The sequence below is a fragment of the Amia ocellicauda genome, chromosome 16 (genome assembly GCF_036373705.1).
Source record: "Amia ocellicauda isolate fAmiCal2 chromosome 16, fAmiCal2.hap1, whole genome shotgun sequence".
Taxonomy (NCBI): domain Eukaryota; kingdom Metazoa; phylum Chordata; class Actinopteri; order Amiiformes; family Amiidae; genus Amia; species Amia ocellicauda.
The window spans coordinates 24,383,071-24,402,782 of NC_089865.1; the positions used below are offsets into that span (position 1 = coordinate 24,383,071).

The window sequence follows — 19,712 nt, forward strand, 5'->3', positions numbered from 1 at the left end:
AGTGATTGTTGTAAGTCAATGGTCGCAAAACGCTGACTCTGTCTATTAGCCGCTGAAAAAATTACTAATAGACCTTTGAAATACTCAAAAGCTGAGTGGATAGCACATTTGTACCTTAAGTATTATATATAAGTCTCTACAATATCAAAAGTAATTTGATGAATATGTTTAAAAGTAATTTTCTGTAGGAACTATCTTGCCGAAATACGCATTTCATCAGCTGTGATGAGGCAACACAAGGATATGCTCACTATGTGCGAATGAAAAACAGAGAGCGCAGGCAAAACCGAAAGTAGTCCAGGTAATCAGGAAGTATGTGGAAACTCAATTCTTATATTTATCAGTAAATTAACGAATTTATTGAACTATTAATTTACTATTTATGGTATTGTAATACTACAAAGGTCTATTAAGGTCTGACACGACGCGACAGGTGATGTACGACAAACCTCACCGCGACTAGTACACACTAGATAGGGAGCTTTCTCACTGCTGGCGACGCGACAATGCGACACTGAAGCGACACGAAAATAGAAGGTCTGTGATTTTGTCGCGCAACATTTAGGGAAGTGACCAATTAAAAGCTTTGTACTGCTCACAATAAAGTAAACATAGAACAATACAAATAAAACAATTTTAACATTACTTAACCATCTTTCTTGTTAGATTGTTTTATTATTATTCATGTGCATCTGTCGCTACCGGTGTGAAAGGCTTTGTCGCGGCGAGAAAATTGCTTTGCCACATGACAAATCGTGTTGCTTCCAGAATAATTTGAGTTACATAAAATAGTGCATCACTGTGCAGATTGTACTCTGTGGCAATTCAGAAGCCACAGCATGTTGAACCTTAACATTACAATTCTGTTTCAAGATGTAAGTATATGGAACTAACGATATTTATATTTTCAGTATTTCCTGCTTTTTGTGACAAACAGCTATCTTGGGAAAACGATAGGTTATTATCATAACCCTGGTTCCCTGAAAAAGAAAGACAGCCATTACCGAATGGGAAGAGCCTTCTTACCTCCCAATCATTGAAAGCATGTACCAAAGCTGCCCAATAGGGGCCCTGCTGTCAGGAGAGACCCGCCCCCGGCGTCTGTGAAAAGTCTCCTCCTGACTGCAGCACCCTGCCATTTTTTCATCAGGAAGTCGTCTGGCTGAGCAACCCCTGAAGGGTAATGGCTGTCTTTCTTTTTCAGGGAACTGGGGTTATGATAATAACCTATCGTTCCCTTTCAAATTGAAAGACAGCCATTACCGAATGGGAAGACTATACCAGAGCTGTCGCGAGTCCTGACACCTGACTAAGCCCAAACCCACAATGACAAGGATAGCAGAGCCTCACGGCGCCTGAGGGCTAGCAGTTTGCAGTACCTGAGTGCCCAAGCCTGGGCGCAGCCGGTCTGCCATGTTGTGGCAGTAGAACCTTGTGAAGGTCTGTTGCCCGGACCAGGTCGCAGCATTGCACAGTTCTTGAAGTGTGGCACCATGAAAAAGAGCCCACGACGTGGCTTGTCCCCTTGTTGAGTGTGCTGAGATGTGTTCAGGCATGGGAACATTAGCAATCTCATAGGTGAACCGGATCGCATCCACCACCCAGTGTGCCAGTCGCTGTTTTGAAACCGCCCTCCCTCTGGTGGTGGAACCGTAGCAGACAAACAGCTGGTCGGATTTGCAGCTCTGCGCAGTCCTCTGCATATAGCACCTCAAAGCCCGGACAGGGCAGAGTGTGTGTAGTCTGCGGTCCTCATCCAATGTATGTATAGGGGGATGGAAAGACTCCAGGACAATAGGTTGATTTATATGAAACGCCGACACGACCTTGGGCAGGAAGGCTGGGTTTGTCCTGAGAGTGACTCTGTCGTTGCTTCCCAAGAAGATCAGACAGGCTTTTTCCACAGACAAGTCGTGAATTTCACTAATTCTCCTTGCAGATGTTATTGCTACAAGAAAAGCTACCTTGAGTGAGAGAAAGCGGAGCTCCATTGTGGAGATGGGCTCAAAGGCAGCACCGCTCAGTCCTTTCAGCACTAATTCCAAGTCCCAGGCTGGAATTGTGTCCTTTATCAGTGGTCTCAAGCGTCTCGCACCTTTCAGAAAGTGGATCGCCAGGAAATGCGCTCTTGGGGAGACAATTTTATCGTGACATGCTGAGATAGCAGCCAGATAAACTTTCAATGTGGATGCAGATTTCCCGTCTTCAAGCAGCTGTTGCAGGAAGCACGGGATTGTCGATATGGGGCACGACACCAGATCCACACGTCTCTCTAGACACCAGTTCTGAAAAACAGTATACTGGGCCCTGGTGGAGGGGGCCCTGGCTGATTGCAGCATTTTCACAACATTCACAGGCAGCCCCATAAACATCAGACGGTGCCTTTCAGGGGCCAAACCCACAACTGCAGCTGTGCTGGGTTTGGGTGCCACAACAGTCCCTCTGCTCAATTCAAGTCCCGTCGAAGCTGCCACGAGTCCGCACTGATCATCTGTGCCAGCGTCGCGAACCATAATTGTTTCGGCCACCTGGGGGCAATCAGGAGAACTCGAGCTCTGTCCTGGTGAATCCTCTCCAGTGTCAGTGGAAGAAGTGGCAGTGGGGGGAAGGCATACAGCAGTTCCTGCAGCCACGGGTGAGCAATAGCGTCCACGTCCAGCGGCCCACCTCCTGTCTTCAGGGAGAACCACAGAGGATAGTGAGTTGTTGCCTGTGTAGCAAAGATGTCGACCTGAGTTCGTCCCGGCCTCTTCCAGATCTGCTCCACCACATGAGGATTCAGTCTCCACTCCGAGCTGTCCAGACCTCCCCTGGATAGAATGTCCGCTGTTGTATTGCACACGCCCGTCGTGTATTGTCCGTATGGAGCGGAGATTGTCTTGCGCCCTCAGGAGAAGTCTGCAGGGTACACAATGTAGTCCGGGGGAGTGGTGGTTGATATAAGCCACCACCGACGTGTTGTCCATCCCAACCAGGACTTGTCTGTCTGCCAGACCATGGCGAAAGTGGTACAGCGCTAGTCGCACTGCTTACAGCTCCTGTATATTTATGTGTGTGGCTGACCAGAGGCCACTACACACTCCTTTGACTCACATCCCATTCCAGACAGCGCTCCAGCCTGTTCTGGAGGCGTCTGTGGTGATCCGTGGGGGAAGCTGAGGCGCAGATTGTTCCGGTTTCTGCACCAGGACAGTGCCTGCCAGCACACTGCAATCACTGTCAGTGGGCGGTGTTTGTGTCTCGCTGGGTGTAGCTTGTGGGCGTTTACCCAGCGTTGCAATGGGCGCGTGCACAGCAGGCTCAAGAGGAGAATAATCGAGGCGACTGCCATCAGCCCCAACAGTTTTTGAAAATTGACCAGCCGGAGAATCAATGCCCTTCTGAATTACGCCAGGCATTTCTCCAATGACTGAAGTACCTTGCTCAAGGGTACTACAGCAGTGCAGTCACGTAACGTATGACCTCCGCTGTATGTTCCTCCGCCTGAAGCCTGAATCTGCGCACACCAGCCAGTTCAGGATCCTTATCCCCTTTGTCCTGAGGGGGGCCAAGGCTGCATCCATGCACTTTGAAAAGGTGCGGGGAGCCAGTGAGAGGCCAAACAGCAGCACACTGAATTCATACGCCTGGTCCTGGAAGGCAAAGCGTAGATACTTCCTGTGCACCGGGAGAATGGGGACGTGTAAGTAGGCGTCATGCGTCCCTGAGGTCTATTGACGTGAACCAGTCGCCCAGTCGGACATACTGGAGGATACACTGCACCGTCAACATGCGGAAGGGTCTTTTCTTCAGAAACATGCTGAGGCCCCTCAGATCGAGAATAGGCCGGAAGCCTCCATCCTTCTATGGCACCAGGAAGTACCCCAAGTAGAAGCCTGCTCGAGAGTCTTCGTCGGCCACTCGTTTCTCCCGTATCATCGCGTTCTCCAGAGAGAGAGTCTGAGCCCTTTCGGGGCATCCGACAGTAGTGGTCACCACCCCTCTGAAGGGGGGGTGGGCAGAGTGGAATTGGAGGGCATATCCATGGGTCATCGTTGTTCGCACCCAGGAGTGCTGGGTGCAGGCTTGCCATTGGTCAAGTCTGCTGGTGGGGAGGTGGGGTTGGCGATGGTGGATACGTCCCTGTAGGGACGATCCTGTGGCTTCTCAGGGGGCTGTCAGGCATCTGTCTTGCCCTTAGGCTTCCAGCTGATGAACCTGTTTTTCCCCCTCATCTGCGGCTGGCTTCTGCGGTGTTCAGGCTGCCAGCCACTGGACTGTTGCGGCCTGGGTTGAGGCCTCCCCTGCCTTGGCCATGGCCTGACGCGTTGCTAGGATCCCCATAGGCGCTGCTGTGGTGGCTGTCTAGCCTGTTGGAGATCAACATATTTGGACGCTGTGTCCTTTGCTTTCACCGACCCCTCGATAGACCCCGAACGTCTGACCCGGGGTGATGGGAGATGGAGAGGGGGAGACAGACTGCGCCCTTGCCGGTGAAGCTTTGGAGGAAGACGAGTGCCACCTCCTTGGAGAGACACTCGCTGGGGGTCCATGCGGAGCCAAGCCCACAGAAGAGCGGGCAGAACTTCCGCTGCGGTGGCTGGTCGATGGGGAGTTCCAGGCCTTCTTACGGCGCATGGCCTCTGTAAATGCCGCGCAGTGCATGCAGCCCCCTTCTGCCGTCAGTGCGCTCTGGGCATGCTCCTCGCCCAGACAGAGCACGCAAGAGTTGTGTCCATCGTTCGAGGGCAGCTTGCCCTGGCACCCGGAACAACGGTGGAAAGCCCCCTTTGGCTTCATCTCGGTTAACAGATCTGTTTCCTTTGTTCAGACAAGTAGGCCGACAGCTCTTCTGGCACATGGGCTTCACCAAACTCCTCAGCTACTGATACTGCCCCCCTCGATGTTGAGGTTGTCGACATCAAGGTCCGAGAGGTCGACACGGGCATCCAGAGGTAAAGAGCAGGTCGTGTTGTCGAGAGGTCAATAGGACACGAAGGTCTATGAGGTCGGTCGAGGTCGACACGGGATGGACACAGGGAGGAATTCCAGGGTCGATTTCGACAGAAAGGTCGAGGAATCGACAGGGTAGTCTATATCGACAAGGGAGTCGAGGGATCGACAGTTCGTTGTCGACAAGGTGTTCGTTGAGCGTTACTTTGGACGTATCGAGCAGTTTAAAATCCACTGACAGAGGTCGAGAGAATCTTGATCGATGTCGAGCAGCAGGGGCGAAGGATCGGTGGGGTTGGTCGATTGGGGTTGGTGTGTCGAGAGCAGTTTTCGGCATATCAAGCGGTTTTAAATCCGTCTAAAGAGGTTGAGATCCCAGGATAGAGCGGGTGGTCACAACCGCGGGTAGGGTGCTCAGTGGAGTAGACTCCTTCTCTACCCTCTTCTAGGCAACTCGAATCTGCAAGGAATAAAAATGGTACAGAAAGGTAAAATCATGCAGAAGATCTCAGAGGAGGGGCCGAAGCCGGCTACAAGCAAGACTCCTACTGCACACTTACCTCCAAGAGAAGCTGAAAACGCAAATAATAACAGAAGTATTACACAAAAAGACTGTAGTCTGAGCTCCGAAGAGCGAATAATAATCAAAGGAAATAATCTGATGAGGATCTGAACTCCAAAGAGTAGGGGAGCACACTTCTCAAGCTTTAGAATCGCAAGCGAAACCGTCAGCACATTCACTGGCAAGGTGAAAGAAGAAATGGCAGGGAGCTGCAGTCAGGAGGAGACTTTTCACAGACACCGGGGGCAGGTCTCTCCTGACAGCAGGGCCCCTATTGTGCAGCTTTGGTACATGCTTTCAATGATTGGCAGGTAAGAAGGCTTTTCCCATTCGGTAATGGCTGTCTTTCGATTTGAAAGGGAACTCCAGTTATCTCCAGTCAGTTTTGTGGTCTGGTTTGTTTTGTCTTGAGAATTTTGTCATATAAACAGAATCTAATACCTCTTGCTGAGAGACCTTACCTCTAGTATTGTCTCCAAGGGTGAACACCACTGTCTCCTTTACTGAATAAAGACAAGGGAGGGTAAATCAAAACCATAAAGTCAATTATAAATTTGTTTGATTTGATTAGCAACTGGCTATTCACATTTGGAGGGTATAAAATGAGGAAACAAAAAATAATAATAGTAATAATAATTATATATATATATACTACAAACCTCCACAGATATAAATATAAATAAGTAAATAAATATAAATATACATATAAAATATTTCAGGCTCCACCACTAATATGAAATCTGCGTTTTTCGGTTGGCTGGCAGTACATACTGTGCTTTCCTTCCACTGATTCGTTACAGTTGTGTGTTGTTGTGCTATTTTAATTTTATTTAAATTAGCAACGCTGTTTTGTTCATCTCGGCTTTCACACGACTACTAGTCGTTTAATATTAATATTATTATTCAGGCTAGTTCGCTGTGTTGGTTTTTTGTCCATAGGACTTTTTCCTCCACAGCGAGAGCGTACGCAGCGGCAGTAATAGCTGAGCCCGGCTGCCCGGCCTAAGCCTCGGTCTGTCGTAAGAGACCTCGCCCGCGAGAGGTGATCCTCCGCCGGCTTGCGCCCGCACTACAGCCCGCGGCTGTAGGAGGTCTCGCTCTTCCAGTTTACTGGATTGAGCTCTGCTGTGCTCACTCATCCATGCAGTGGTTCTGGTGTGTTAAGCCCCGCTTCGGCTGGTGGTTTTTCTACCGTGAGCCCTCTGGATCCCGAACAGCGCGGCACCCAGTGTCCCTGGTACCACCCCCCCCCCCCTCATCCCTGCTGCGGCAGGCCGTCAGGCTGAGTTCTGGGCAGTCGCCCAGCGGGCTGTGGAGTCCCTCCAGCTTCCCTGGCCAGTGGACCCCGCCCTCCAGGTTTGAGAGAGGGGAGCGGTCGCAGCGGCCCACACGGGCCCTCCCGCTACTGCCTGATCTCCTAGAGGAGCTACAATCCTCCTGGGACCACCTGGCGACTGCCCCCGCCCAAGCACAGGCAGGCGAGTTCAACGCCAGGACCCAGGGTGAATTCCACCATCTCGGCGTTGGTGTCTTTGCCCCCCCTCTCTGCGACACCAAGGGACCTGTCCTGTCCTAACAGGCAGTGCAGGGTGACAGAGGCAGTGCTCCGCCGAGCATATGAGGCTGGAGCCCAGGCGGCCCGCCTCCACAATACAGAGTCCTTGCTGACCCTCTACATTGCCCAGCTGGCAGAGGCCCCCGATGTGAGGCCCTCGGGGGCCCCACAGCCTACTGGAGAGTTGGCTGCTGCGGCAGACGTCCTAGTGATGGTCATGCACGCCGTCAACTCTGGCTTTCCCAGGCGAGACAAGTCCCAGACGCAGACAGGACTCGGCTGATGGATGCCCCATCTCGTCCGGGTTCACATTTGGTCCGTCTGTGGAGGGCATGTTGGCACACTCCCTTCAGGAGAGAGAGCAGTCACTACAGCTAGCCCGAGTGTACCTCCAAGCAGCACCAGACAAACTGCAGGGCCTAGAAGGCCAACCCCCAGGCAGCAGCAGCCCCACCCTCCTGCTGACCTGCGCCAGTGACGCAGTGCTGGCCCCCTTGCATTGTCCGCGTCCTAAATTATCTAGACGACTGACTCCATACGCAGGTGTCTCTCCCTCTTCCGGTTGAGAGCCCGCATCATGGTGTCCTTTTGCCAGAGGCTGCTGGGCCTTTTAGCGGCTGCGTCCCAAACCCTCCCCCTCGGCCTCCTTCAACTAAGGCCTCTGCAGTGGTGGTTCGGGTCCCATGGGATGTATCCTCGACAGAGCACGTCAAGTGACAATTACTCAAGCGTGCTGGAAGACGCTCCGTTGGTGGCAGAGCCCTTCGAATTTAACCCTCGGTGTGCGCTTGGGGCCAATTTGCCACAGAGTGGTGTTGACAACAGACGCCTCCAAGCAAGGTTGGGGAGCTGTCTGCAATGGACAGGGAGTCCGGGACAGTTGGATGGCGCCCATCAGGGCCCTCCATATCAACACCCTGGAATTACGAGCTGTGCTCCTCGGTCTTCTTCACTTCATGCTGGCCCTTCAGGGCAGTCATGTTTTAGTGAGGACAGAAAACACAGTGGTGGTTGCCTACATCAACAGGCAGGGAGGTTTCCGGTCGCACACACTATATCGGCTAGTGCGTCATCTGCTTCTATGGACACAGCCTCAGCTGCGCTCCATCAGAGCAGCCCACCTCCCGGGCATTTCCAACGCAGCAGCGGACCTCCTATCTCAGGGAGGCCCCCCGGTGTTGGAATGGTGCCTCCACCCACTGGTCATTCAGCAGCTTGGAGCCACTACGGCAGGGCAGAGGTGGATCTCTTCGCTTCGGCAGAGTCCACACATTCCTTCCTATGGTTCTTCGTTCGGGATCAGTCAGGGACCCTGGGGATCTGGGGGTCTCCTCTATGCATTCCCACCGTTCCCTCTTCTCCCAGTGGTTCTGGAAAAGATCAGGCAGGAACGAGTGACAGTTCTGCTGGTAGCGCCTTGCTGGCCCCGCAGACTGTGGTTTGCGGACCTGGTCTCCCTCTTGGTCAGAGAACCTTGGCAGCTTCCCCTGCGGGCGGACTTGCTACCTCAGGTGCAGGGCACACTGTGGCATCCCAACCCGGGCCTGCTCCAGCTCTGGGCCTGGCCCCTGAGCGAGATCGCCCCCGATGGCTTGGGGTCTGTCAGACGCAGTAGTGGCTACTATTCAGTTGTCGAGAGCTCCCTCTACGAGGTCACAGTACTCTTTTCAAACTTGGTGTCAGGAGAAGTCTCATGACCCAGTTTATTGCCATATAGGTGTCATTCTGCAATTCCTGCAGGAGCTGTTGGACCAGGGCAAGTCCCCATCCATGCTCAAGGTTTATTTAGCCACCATCTCCTCATGTCATGTCAGCATTGATGGCAAGCCTCCAGGCTCTCATTTTTTAGCTGCGCAGTTTCTGAAAGGTGCACGCAGACTGAGGCCTACCTGCGCTCCTTCTTTGCCCGCATGGCGCCTTGATGTAGTGCTGGACGTGCTTTCCAAGGCCCCATTTGAGCCCTTGCAGTCAGTTGACTTAAGGTTAGCGTCACTGAAGACGGCGTTTTTGCTGGCAATCACGTCAGCAAAACATGTGAGCGAGTTACACGCCCTGTGTGTCCGTTTTGCGGGAGATGGTTCCAGGGTTACGCTTCGGCCTAATCCTGCATTCCTCCCGAAAGTGCTGTCTCCTTTCCATATCAACAGGCCTATTGAGTAGATGGCTTTCCATCCTCCTCCCTTCTCTTCAGAGGAGGAGAGTAGGCTACACCTGTTGTGCCCGCTGCGGGCTCTCAGGTGCTATTTGGAGCGCACCAAGGACATTCGACGCTCGGACCAATTGTTTGTGTCCTACAGAGCACAGACGCGGGGCCAGGCGCTTTCAAAGCAGCGCCTCTCGCACTGGATTGTGGACACCATTACCATGGCCTATGAGTCAACTGGAGCCCGGTGCCTGAACACCTGGTGGCCCACTCGACTCGAGGTGTAGCCACGTCGTGGGCCCTTTTTCAAGGCGCCCCACTGGCAGATATCTGTGCGGCTGTGAGTTGGGTCTCGCCGCACACCTTTGTTTGGTTCTACAGGCTGGACGTGATGGGCCTGGTTCCTTCTATTGGGAATCCGGTGTTGGCTTCAGTTGAGTCTCAGTAGCCTGTTAGGCACTGGCTCCTGGCTTTTCCCTTTAAGAGAGTGCTCCTAATCTCAGCTCGTTACCTGTATAAAAGACACCTGGAAGCCGGAAATCTTGCAGATTGATAGGGGATCAAATACTTATTTCCCTCATTAACATGCAAATCAGTTTATAACTTTTTTGAATTGCGTTTTTCTGGATTTTGTTGTCTCTCATTGTTAAAATACACCTACCATTAAAATTATAAACTGATCATTTCTTTGTCAGTGGGCAAACATACAAAATCAGTAGGGGATCAAACTTTTTTCCCTCACTGTAACTGTTTCCATAACATGATCAAGAGCTTGGTTGTAATGAAAACTAGAAGATCCCAGTTATCCAGGATTGATTGGAGATGCCTGCCTGCACAACAGCAGGAAATGCTGGTGCATTTCATAGACGCATATTACATTCCTTACCCATCTTGCTGATGCTGCCTAATTCCCCTGTGCAGATGTCTTCCAGTTGCTCCCTCAGGTCAAAAACTGCAGTCCTCACTTGCTCAAACGAAGCCTCAGGATTGGCGGTGATGTTGGGCAAGTCAGTTTCCATGGGGACACAATGAGACTGGTAATTCTGCAATAGGCACGACAACAGTATCCAGTCAAAAACAAGGAGCTTTTACATTTTACATTTTAGGGATGTAGTGTAAGTGCTAGGTAGTTGTGATACCATTACTTGTTTCATGAAAAATACCTTTTTTTATAACTCTGATATGTGCATTATATTTCAGTTTTTGATAACCTAAACTTTTTTTTTAACCTCTATCAGTTTACCGCTTACCTTTGTACCATTTCAGGTTATTCACTGGACTTGGAACTGGAAAAATGGGAGTGTTCTAAAACTTTTGACCGGTTGTGTGTATATACTGTATATATATATATATATATATATATATATATATATATATATATATATATATATATATATTTCATTGTAAAAAAAAAATATTGCATAAACCAATGGTGTATAAATGAACGTGAAAAAAATATCCACATAGTAATAAAAAAAAAGAAAATTGTTTCGTCTCGTAGCTGTATGCAGCTCTGCTCATTATTTATTTCACTCCAGCGAGAACAGAGCTGAGAGACCGTCGTAGCAGCAATTAGCTTATGAAGGGATTAGCAGTTAGCTAAATGCAAAGGAGCAACATGGCAAGCATTGGCGAGCCAGAAGTAGAAGACGCCCCAGTATCATTCAGGTCTGCCGTCTGGGAACATTTCGGTTTCCCTGTAAACTATAACAGGGATTGCCAATGAGTGGTGGATAAAACCTCTACAACATGTAGGTTCTGTTAATTGACGATAGCCTATTCAAGTGGCAATAAGAGTAACATGACTATTCATTTGAGCCGACATCACCCCAAAGTGCCAATCGGTGGGACTAGGTGAAAAAGTGAAACGGCAACCAATTGGCAACCACTTCTCCCCACAGCCTTCAGGCAACAAAATGGGCCTGACTCTGGTAGGGCTAAAGAAATCACCGCGATAGCAAAATTCATAGCGGCAGATATGAGACCCTTCTCTGTGGTAGAGAATGCGGGGTTCAGAAACATGTTTAAAGTGGTCGAGCAGCGCTTCACTATTCTTTCCTATACACATTTTGCCCAGACATTACCTGCCTTATACAAAAAAAACAAAAGAACAACTTGATTGCAAGTTGTCAGAAATGCGGTCTGTTGCTCTAACAACAGACAAGCGAGAAGGTAGTGAGAGGGTATTCTCCACAGCGGCTGACATTGTCACAGCAAGCCGATCTGTGTCCACTGCAGATAATGTGGATAGACTAATCTTCTTAAAGAAAAACTTGAAAATCTGATAAAAATGTTTTTATTTTGTATTTTTTTCAAGTAACCAGTCTCAAGTGGTCGTATTTTGCTACGGCACTGCTATGTGACTAAATATTTCAATATGCTGCTGCTGGACTATGCACTCTTTTGTTGAAGTTGTTTTTTAAATTACTGTTTTATTGTTTTATGTATGTTTCCCTATGCTGCTAAAAACCAAGCCACCCAATGTTATTTATTGTTATACATGGAAAATAGTATATACATTTTCTCAGGTACAAATTATCATTTTTTACTTCTTTGGAAGTTACATGTTGGTCCTATTTTGGCACTGCTATGTGGCTTAATTTTGATATATGCTGCTGGACTATGCATTCTTGTTGAAGTTCTGTTTTAAATGTCTGTTTTATTTCATGTTATAAGGCAGGCACTGCTGTTTTTTTTTTTGTCCCTTTATTACCATATGCTCCTGGGAATTCAAGCTAACCATGTTAACTCAGGTCAGGGTGGATCTTTCAGTGAATGAGACTACAAAACCTCTCCTCCAAGACTCCAAACCCTAGAAGCCAGCAGGGCTCCTGATGGCTATAGCCCCGCCCACCACTTCCTCTATAAAAGGTAGCAGGAAACAAACCAGTGTGTGCATTCTCGGCTGGGGGTAGCAAGGTGCAGAGGAGAGAGAGAGAGAGAGAGAGAGAGAGAGAGAGAGAGAGAGAGAGAGAGAGAGAGAGAGAGAGAGAGAGAGAGAGAGAGAGAGAGAGAGAGAGAGAGAGAGAGAGAGAGAGAGAGAGAGAGAGAGAGAGAGAGAGAGACTGCTGAGAGACTTTGATTAGGAAACTGCCTTACCCGTTATACTTCTGTCTGCCCGGTGTTCGGCTCTGCCAACCTGGGCATTTACTATTACTGTTTGTTTGTAGTTAGGGACTATGTATGTTTGGTTAGTGCTCGAACAGAGCTAGGTTTTGTTTATTTTCACACTGTGCCGCCATTGAGTGAAGCAATAAAACAACAGTGAGCATGTTTTGTACCTTCTTCCCACGATAATTGGTCCTAACTACTACACCAACTAATATACAACTATAACATGAAACCTATTTTAAGTAGCCTGCAGCCATCGCTGCCAGCTATCATGACTAATTGTATAAAACTTAATTATTGGGGTTATAGTCTCAAATTAATGTAACAATTAAAAACATACATTATAATAAATAATACAAAACAGTTTGTGTGTGTGTGTATTTATATAATCTGCCTACCATATATACACATATGTGTGTTCTATGGCTCTACAATAAGTGAATGCACTTATGGTTACAAATGCTCAAGTGGAGAATGTATAATGATGGGAGCGGATTGACGCGGGGACTAACTGTCACAGGGATCAATTATTGTGGGGACGAATTGCTGCAATGAATTGTCATGGTCCCCAAGAGACCTATACAACCTGAGCTATTGTGGCTCTCCAGGAGCAGGGTTGGCCACCTCTGCACTAAACGAATCCAAAGGAAGGATTTTGTTTCCAGAGTGATTTGTCAAATATGTGAATTGTCATGCCCCCATGCAGCATTACTTTACTCTCCTCCCCCTACCCACCAATTCAGTGCCATTCCACCCCATCTCAATCTCACCCACTGCTGTTACCTCTATGAAACGGATGTTGTCCTCAGTGTTGGCAAGCTCCTGCAAAACGCTGTCTTTCCTCCTCAGATTGACCAGCTCCAGCTCTAGGCGCTCCACGATCTCCTCAGCTTCGCTCACCTTTTCCTTGCCATCAGTGCTCAGAATCTCCTTCACCAGTGAGCGCATCCTCTCTATGGAGCGTAATAGCTCTGTTAGGATGTTTTCACTGTCACCCAGGACCCTCTCGGCTGAGCGCTGATAGGGAAAGGAAACAGACAGTGGATTATCACAAAGATTCCATTCTAACCCTCCACCTAATAGCATGCCAGTTTGAAAGCACAAGGGGGCTACCTAAGTGGCTCTACTGTTAAGTCTCTTGAGTGTTATATTTTACTATAATGTTGAATATCATAGTCAAAGGTTTGTTTAATTCATTTAAATTTATTTTAAATTTTGAAGTATTTCTATATCTCCTAAACTGTTGAGATTTCTGGGCTTCTACTATGTTCATATAAGTTTAAATCATCCTTACCCTTCCCCCAGGCCTTTAAATTATGGAATAATAAAATAATGTGATGGATAAAATAAACTTCTGAAAACAGCAAAAAATCGCCTTCAAGGCATATAGGCCAGTACTCACTTTGAGTGATTCCACCACTTTCTTCAGCTCCTTCAGCTGCACCTCTCTCTCCTGGATCTTCTGTTGGGTATCAGTCTGCACCTCTACCAACAGTTTCTGTGTATCAAATGATCATACACTCTAAACTGGATTTCTCTTAATGGATTCATATAGACCTGCTGATATAATATTTAATACCTTTGCATACAAACACATGTGCTTTTCGAGTCTAACTTGCTGTTCCTTAATGAAAAAAAAAATCTATTATTATGATGATGATGATGAAGATGTTGAGTATATATTACCTAGTATGATAGACTGTAACAATTGTAACTTGCCCTGGATAGGGACATCTACGAAATATATGATGATGATGATGATGATGATGATGATAATAATACTAATAATCACAAGTATTCATGATTAGAATTGTATTAAAGGTGTTAAAATAAATAACTAGCTTTTAAGGTGTCCAAACTGATTCTATTGTATCCAACACAAAAATGGAATATCATGCATCATATTATAAACTTTGCAGGGGGGTGTCATGTTGGATCTCCCTGTATCACAGAATGTGTGTCAAAACCCATGATGGACAAACAATGCACTACACTTTTATTTTCTTACTGGTGGGCTTGCTATTCATTAAACATTTTTACTTCACTCTATAAATGTTTACACAATCTTGCCACATCTTATCTGTCAGCAACTGGCTCTTTATTTTCTCTCATTCTCTCTCAGATCCTCTGAATAGGGCTTACTAACTGTCCCGTCCCGCTAAACACAAAATGCTCTGTGACCAAAGCTATGGAATTCAGTGCAGATCCAAATGAAAAACACATTTGTATCAGCCATAGTCCTGTTTATTTTTATTTTTATACTAAACAAGTATTGGGGTACTCTGTGTAATGCATTGGATGTTTTTTTTTTTTGGTTGTTGTTGTTGTTATATAGTGGTATGCTTGTTCTATTACTTTTTTATTGTATTATTATTGTATCGTGGTATAATTTCTTCTGATTGCATCTGTAAGCCTAAATTTTAATTTTACAGAATACTACAGAAGAGAGTAGAGGAGAATGACTAAGAACACAGAAAGGAATGTGCTCCAACAACATACGCTCATACAATAATCTACAACTGGATTTACTGGAATATCAAGTCAGTTAGTAAGAACACACTCCCAATGATATCTCTCACTGCTATAAGGTCCAGGAACATATTTTTATTTTGCATTATTACGTTAAACTGTCAAACTGGAAAATTAATTAGCTAAATATTGATAAATTGTCAGAAGTAAGTTTCAGAAAACAGAACATGTATGTGGTGAATAAAAACTAAAATGAAAACTAAAAAATTCATTAATGATGCTTTTCCTTTTCACACAGTGTTTTAAAGGTTACCCCAGAGTGCACAGAAGAAATTAGACAACAAATATTAACAAGTACCATGTCACCACAAATTGAGGGATTCTAAGAGTATACTAGGAGGAATATATAATTTATATTTATTTGTAATATAAAAGAAAAAAAAACATAAATGGAATCACAAACCGAAAAATGAAAGCATTTAGAAATTTGATAAGTGATATATTTTCATGATTTCTTCATAATTGGTGGTGGAATAACAAACATAACTGAATTCATTTTATATATACTCTACATATCAATACAATAAAATATAGGTGTTATGTATCTTTAAGTCTGGCAAATTAACATCTGCTACATTGTAAAAGGTACAACAAAATGAATAGTGTACTTTGGTTTATTACCTTGAATTAATCAAGTTCCCAAATATTTTATGCATTATTAGTTTCAGTTTACTGTCAAGTCCTTATTTGAACTATCCCCAACTGCTTAACAGCCCAAACGGTAATGAATAAAATAGTGAAGACAGCATACCTGCTTCTCAGTCCTTTCTGCCTTGGTGGAGACAGTGTCATGGCCCTTGTGGTGGTTGCTGGTGCAGAGCCAGCAGATGAACCTTTGGTCAGTGCGGCAATAGAACTCCTGTAGGTACTTGTGCTCAGGGCAGATCTTCTGGTTCAGCTGCGCAGTAGGTGTTATGAGCTCATGCTTCTTTAATGCGGCTGACTGGTAGTGAGGCTTGATGTGGATCTCACAGTATGAAGCCATGCACACCAGGCAAGACTTGACAGATGGCAGCTGATTCTCCTGGCACACATCACATGGTACCACCCTGGAGAAGCCTGCCGATCCAGGGGAGAGTGAAGAACCTGCTGCTGCCACCTTTGTCACCCCCCCCTTCTTCAGCTGCTCTACTGCTTCAGCAAGCATGGTGTTCCTGGACAACGATGGCTTAGGGCAAAAGGTCCGCCTGCACTGGGGGCAGCTGTAGATGCCAATGTGGTCATCTTTCCCCCAGTAGTCCTTGATGCACTCCATGCAGTAGCTGTGACCGCAGGGTATGGTCACTGGGTCCTTGGGGAGATCCAGACAAACGGGGCAGTTAAACTGCTCCTCTGTCCATAGTTTGACACTCATGGTGCTGAAGGAGGAAATGTGGGGGTTTAAATCGAATCAAAATAATAGACAAGACAGCAAGTGAGAGAGGCACAGGGATTCTACTCAAGTGAAAGGAAGTAGGCTGCGTTACATCAACAGGCGGAGTTCAGAGTGGTGGAACAGGTTTTCAAGAAAGCAGGAAAAGATTCTATTGAATCAGAAAATGTTTTTTAACAGATGTTGCTAGTTCTAAAGAATGGGGGAACTTGCATTAGTTATTGTTTTCATTAAGCAAGTCACTTGTTCAGTTAAGGAAGTGTGGTTCTTGAGACAATTGTTCAGAATAGGTTTTTGAATTTGTACCTGTACCTGTATATGTACCTGCTTTATGTATCAATATTAAATTATTCTCTAATAAGATCCACCAGAATCAATCAGTGTTCAATAAACTTTAGAAACCTGGGGCCGGTTGCACAAAAGGTCTTAAATGCTTTTAAGACAATTGTTTAGGTCTTAGACTTAAATTTAAGCCCAAAATAAATAGGCCTGTTGCACAAAAAAAACTTAAAATCAGTTTGGTCTTAAATTGAAGTAATTTTTTAAGCCTACCCTACACCAGGCTTAAATGGGAAAAGGTATCTCTTGCAGGTCTTACGTAAGTCCAATTTAACAGGACTTAGACTAAGGCTAAGTCTTAAAATAAGACCTTTTTAGTGCAACCGGACCCTGATTCATTAGTTTGGTTAATAGCTATATAGAGTAAATATTAGACCAGTGCTTCTCAACCCTGGTTCTGGGGACTCATTGTCCTGCAGGTTTTTGTTCCTAGCAATACCTTAATTAATTCCTGAATTGAACTATGTGCTTAATTTGACTTTAAAAATAGTTTAGCTGTCTTTTATAATTTTATATTTACTTTGACCAATTCTCCAACTGTTAAAAATCTCCGACGAGGCAAATTATTAGTTAAATTAAGTAATAGAGAACTTGGCTGGAATAAAATCCAGCAGGACAAGGGGGCCTTCAAAACCATGGCTGATAACCACTGAATTAAAATTTAAAATTAGTGAAAGCAGGCAACATGGTGGAGAGTGAACGCTCAAGAAATTATGCTTAATGATAAGTGTAAACACGGGCCCCCCTGTACAGCTCCTCAGTTATGCTGAAGTATTTAAAGAAATCCTTTGGCCTCCCTAAACTTAGTTTCACCAAACCTGCTATGGCACATTCATTCTCCACCTACAAAGGAATGCTGCTCACCTGCACCACAACCTGAAGGTTTTGGCAGTGGTAGTTTTGAGTATATTCATTAGTCTGTCTGGAAAAACTAGATTTTCCCAATTTCCCAACTATCCATCACATCCCATCACTTGACTTGTCTTTCTCACCTGTGATTCACCTCTTCAGTTGTTGGTAATGAAAACCTAATGTTGTTTGGCAAATTAGACCTACACCATGGTTAAACAATCATAATGATGATTATGATGTATTATTATATCAGTAGTAACATAGTATATTTACAAGCAAAATTCTACACATAACAGTGGATATAATAAAGATAGAAGAGAAGATGAGAACACACATGTTAAGAAGACATCTGTTAAAAACTAAAGGAATATGTTTTGTTTGTTCAATATGAATTAGTGGAATGTATTTACAATGTTGCAGTTAAAATTACATTTTAAAAGTTGTGTTGTTTATATCACAGTAACAGGAGTATAAACAGAATAGTAGTGATACATTGTGAATACTCACTATTACCTAGTGAAGCATAGACAAAACTACAGTAACAAAAAGACAGATGTGTCATATCACGCAGTTTTGTGTTTGCCAATGGTTTCTCACTTTCTACACATACAAAAGTAGAATTCTTATTAGTGCTGGGAGTCCATTCCCAGCAGGGCTATTTCCCAATTCCAATATTTGAAATTCTGAGAATTGATTCTCAGGATGAAGAGCTGATTCTTCACTTGGGTGGGGGAGGAGTACTAGGGCAAATCTGCAGTGACTTCAATATTATTAAAATGTGTATTTTTTGTCTAAAGTCTAAAGCAAAGTAATGTATGTTATAAAATAAACATTAATTTAAAATAATTAAGAATTTATTTAAATTTGACTTTAAAAAGTGACATTTTTAGGCTGTTAATGTTGATTGATTGTTGAGGTTTAGCTACTGTTACACCTCTGGTCCTACATTCAGCAAGTCCACCACAAGAGACCGCCCTTGCTACAGCTTTAATCAGGCTTTTTTCTCAACTCTCTGTCTCGATTCACTTATGGAATGTAACAGAAAAATCACAATACGTTACTTATACACTCCTACTAACACATGAGTACATATTGTAATGTTTGCAGGCTCCCCTGGTAATAATGAGAAGTAGCCATTTTTACTATTATTATTCTTATTATTCTTATTATTTCTTTATTAGCAGACACCTTTATCCAGTTTATACAAGAAAGATTTTAAAATATTATAAAAATACAGTAACACAGTACTCATTTTAAAGTATTACTTAAGTGTAATAGTACAATGAATACCAAATACAATAAACATACATGCTAGTACAATGTGGTAACAAATGAAGACCTAATACAGTTAAGTCCTAGATATGTGCTAAAGGGATGGGGGCATAGGACATAAGTCTCAGTAATACAATAGAAGTGATAACTATAATAGATACAGTGCCTTGCAAAATTATTCAGAATCTTACAATGGTGTCCCATTTTGTGAAATTACACAATGATGCATACACATTTTTTAAAATTTAATATTTTTTTTAGAAACTTGAATGTTAAAACTGAAGGCTTCTAAGTGTTAGATAAGCTGAAGTAAATGTCAGCAAGAACTAAAGAGAAAAAACTGAAATATATATTCAGACCCATCAACTTGATATTTAAACACTCAAGGATATTAATTTTATTATTCTTTAGACATTCCAGTGTAGCTTTGTCCTTATGCTTTGGATCATTGTCCTGCTGAAAGGTGATTTTGTGCCCCAGTTTTATGTCTTTAGCAGACTGAAAACTGTTTTCCTCTAGTATTTGCCTCTACTTTGCTCCATCCATTTTTATTTCAATCCTAACAAGCTTTCCAGTCTCTGCTAAGAAGTATCTCCTAGCATGATACTGTCACCCCCATGCTTGACTGTAGGGATGGTGTTGACTGGGGGATGTGCTGTGTTGGGTCTGCACTTGGTATTTAGACCAATATGTTTGAATTTGGTCTCATAATTTTTGCAGGATCTAGGTGCTTTGTTGCAACCTTTAAATGGGCTTTGAGATGGTTTACTTTTGGTAATGGCTTCTTTCATCAACCCTGCCATACAGGCTAGTTTCGTGAAGTGTTCTGGATATTGTTGACTGATTCACATTTTTTCTCTTCTAAGCCATTGACTGTAATCTGTAATTCTAAAGTTCACAGTGCCTCACAGTGGCATCTCTCACCAGTTTCCTTCTTGCTGCTCAGTTTGGAGGGATAGCCTGATCTAGGTAGTGTCTGGGTGGTATGATGCACATTCAATTTCTTGATGATTGAGTATACTGTAGTTTTAGTAATGCAGGCAGG

General features: G+C 44.9%; 1 protein-coding gene across 7 annotated transcripts in view; it reads right to left on the bottom strand.

Moving 5' to 3' along the window:
* Positions 1 to 16,256, bottom strand: part of trim25l (tripartite motif containing 25, like) — a 39,170-nt gene extending 22,914 nt beyond the window's left edge. For 5 of the 7 annotated variants that reach the window (XM_066688305.1, XM_066688302.1, XM_066688306.1 and 2 more), the window contains exons 1-5: positions 15,584 to 16,256; positions 13,706 to 13,801; positions 13,087 to 13,320; positions 10,079 to 10,235; positions 5,956 to 5,997 (exon numbers count right to left, since the gene is read on the bottom strand). In XM_066688305.1, coding sequence (XP_066544402.1) covers positions 5,956 to 5,997; positions 10,079 to 10,235; positions 13,087 to 13,320; positions 13,706 to 13,801; positions 15,584 to 16,186 — 1,132 coding nt within the window. In that variant the 5' untranslated portion in view covers positions 16,187 to 16,256. The remainder of the gene's footprint in view (positions 1 to 5,955; positions 5,998 to 10,078; positions 10,236 to 13,086; positions 13,321 to 13,705; positions 13,802 to 15,583) is intronic. The other 2 variants (XM_066688304.1, XM_066688303.1) reach the window with 1 other exon arrangement.
* Between the last annotated feature and the right edge of the window lie 3,456 nt (positions 16,257 to 19,712).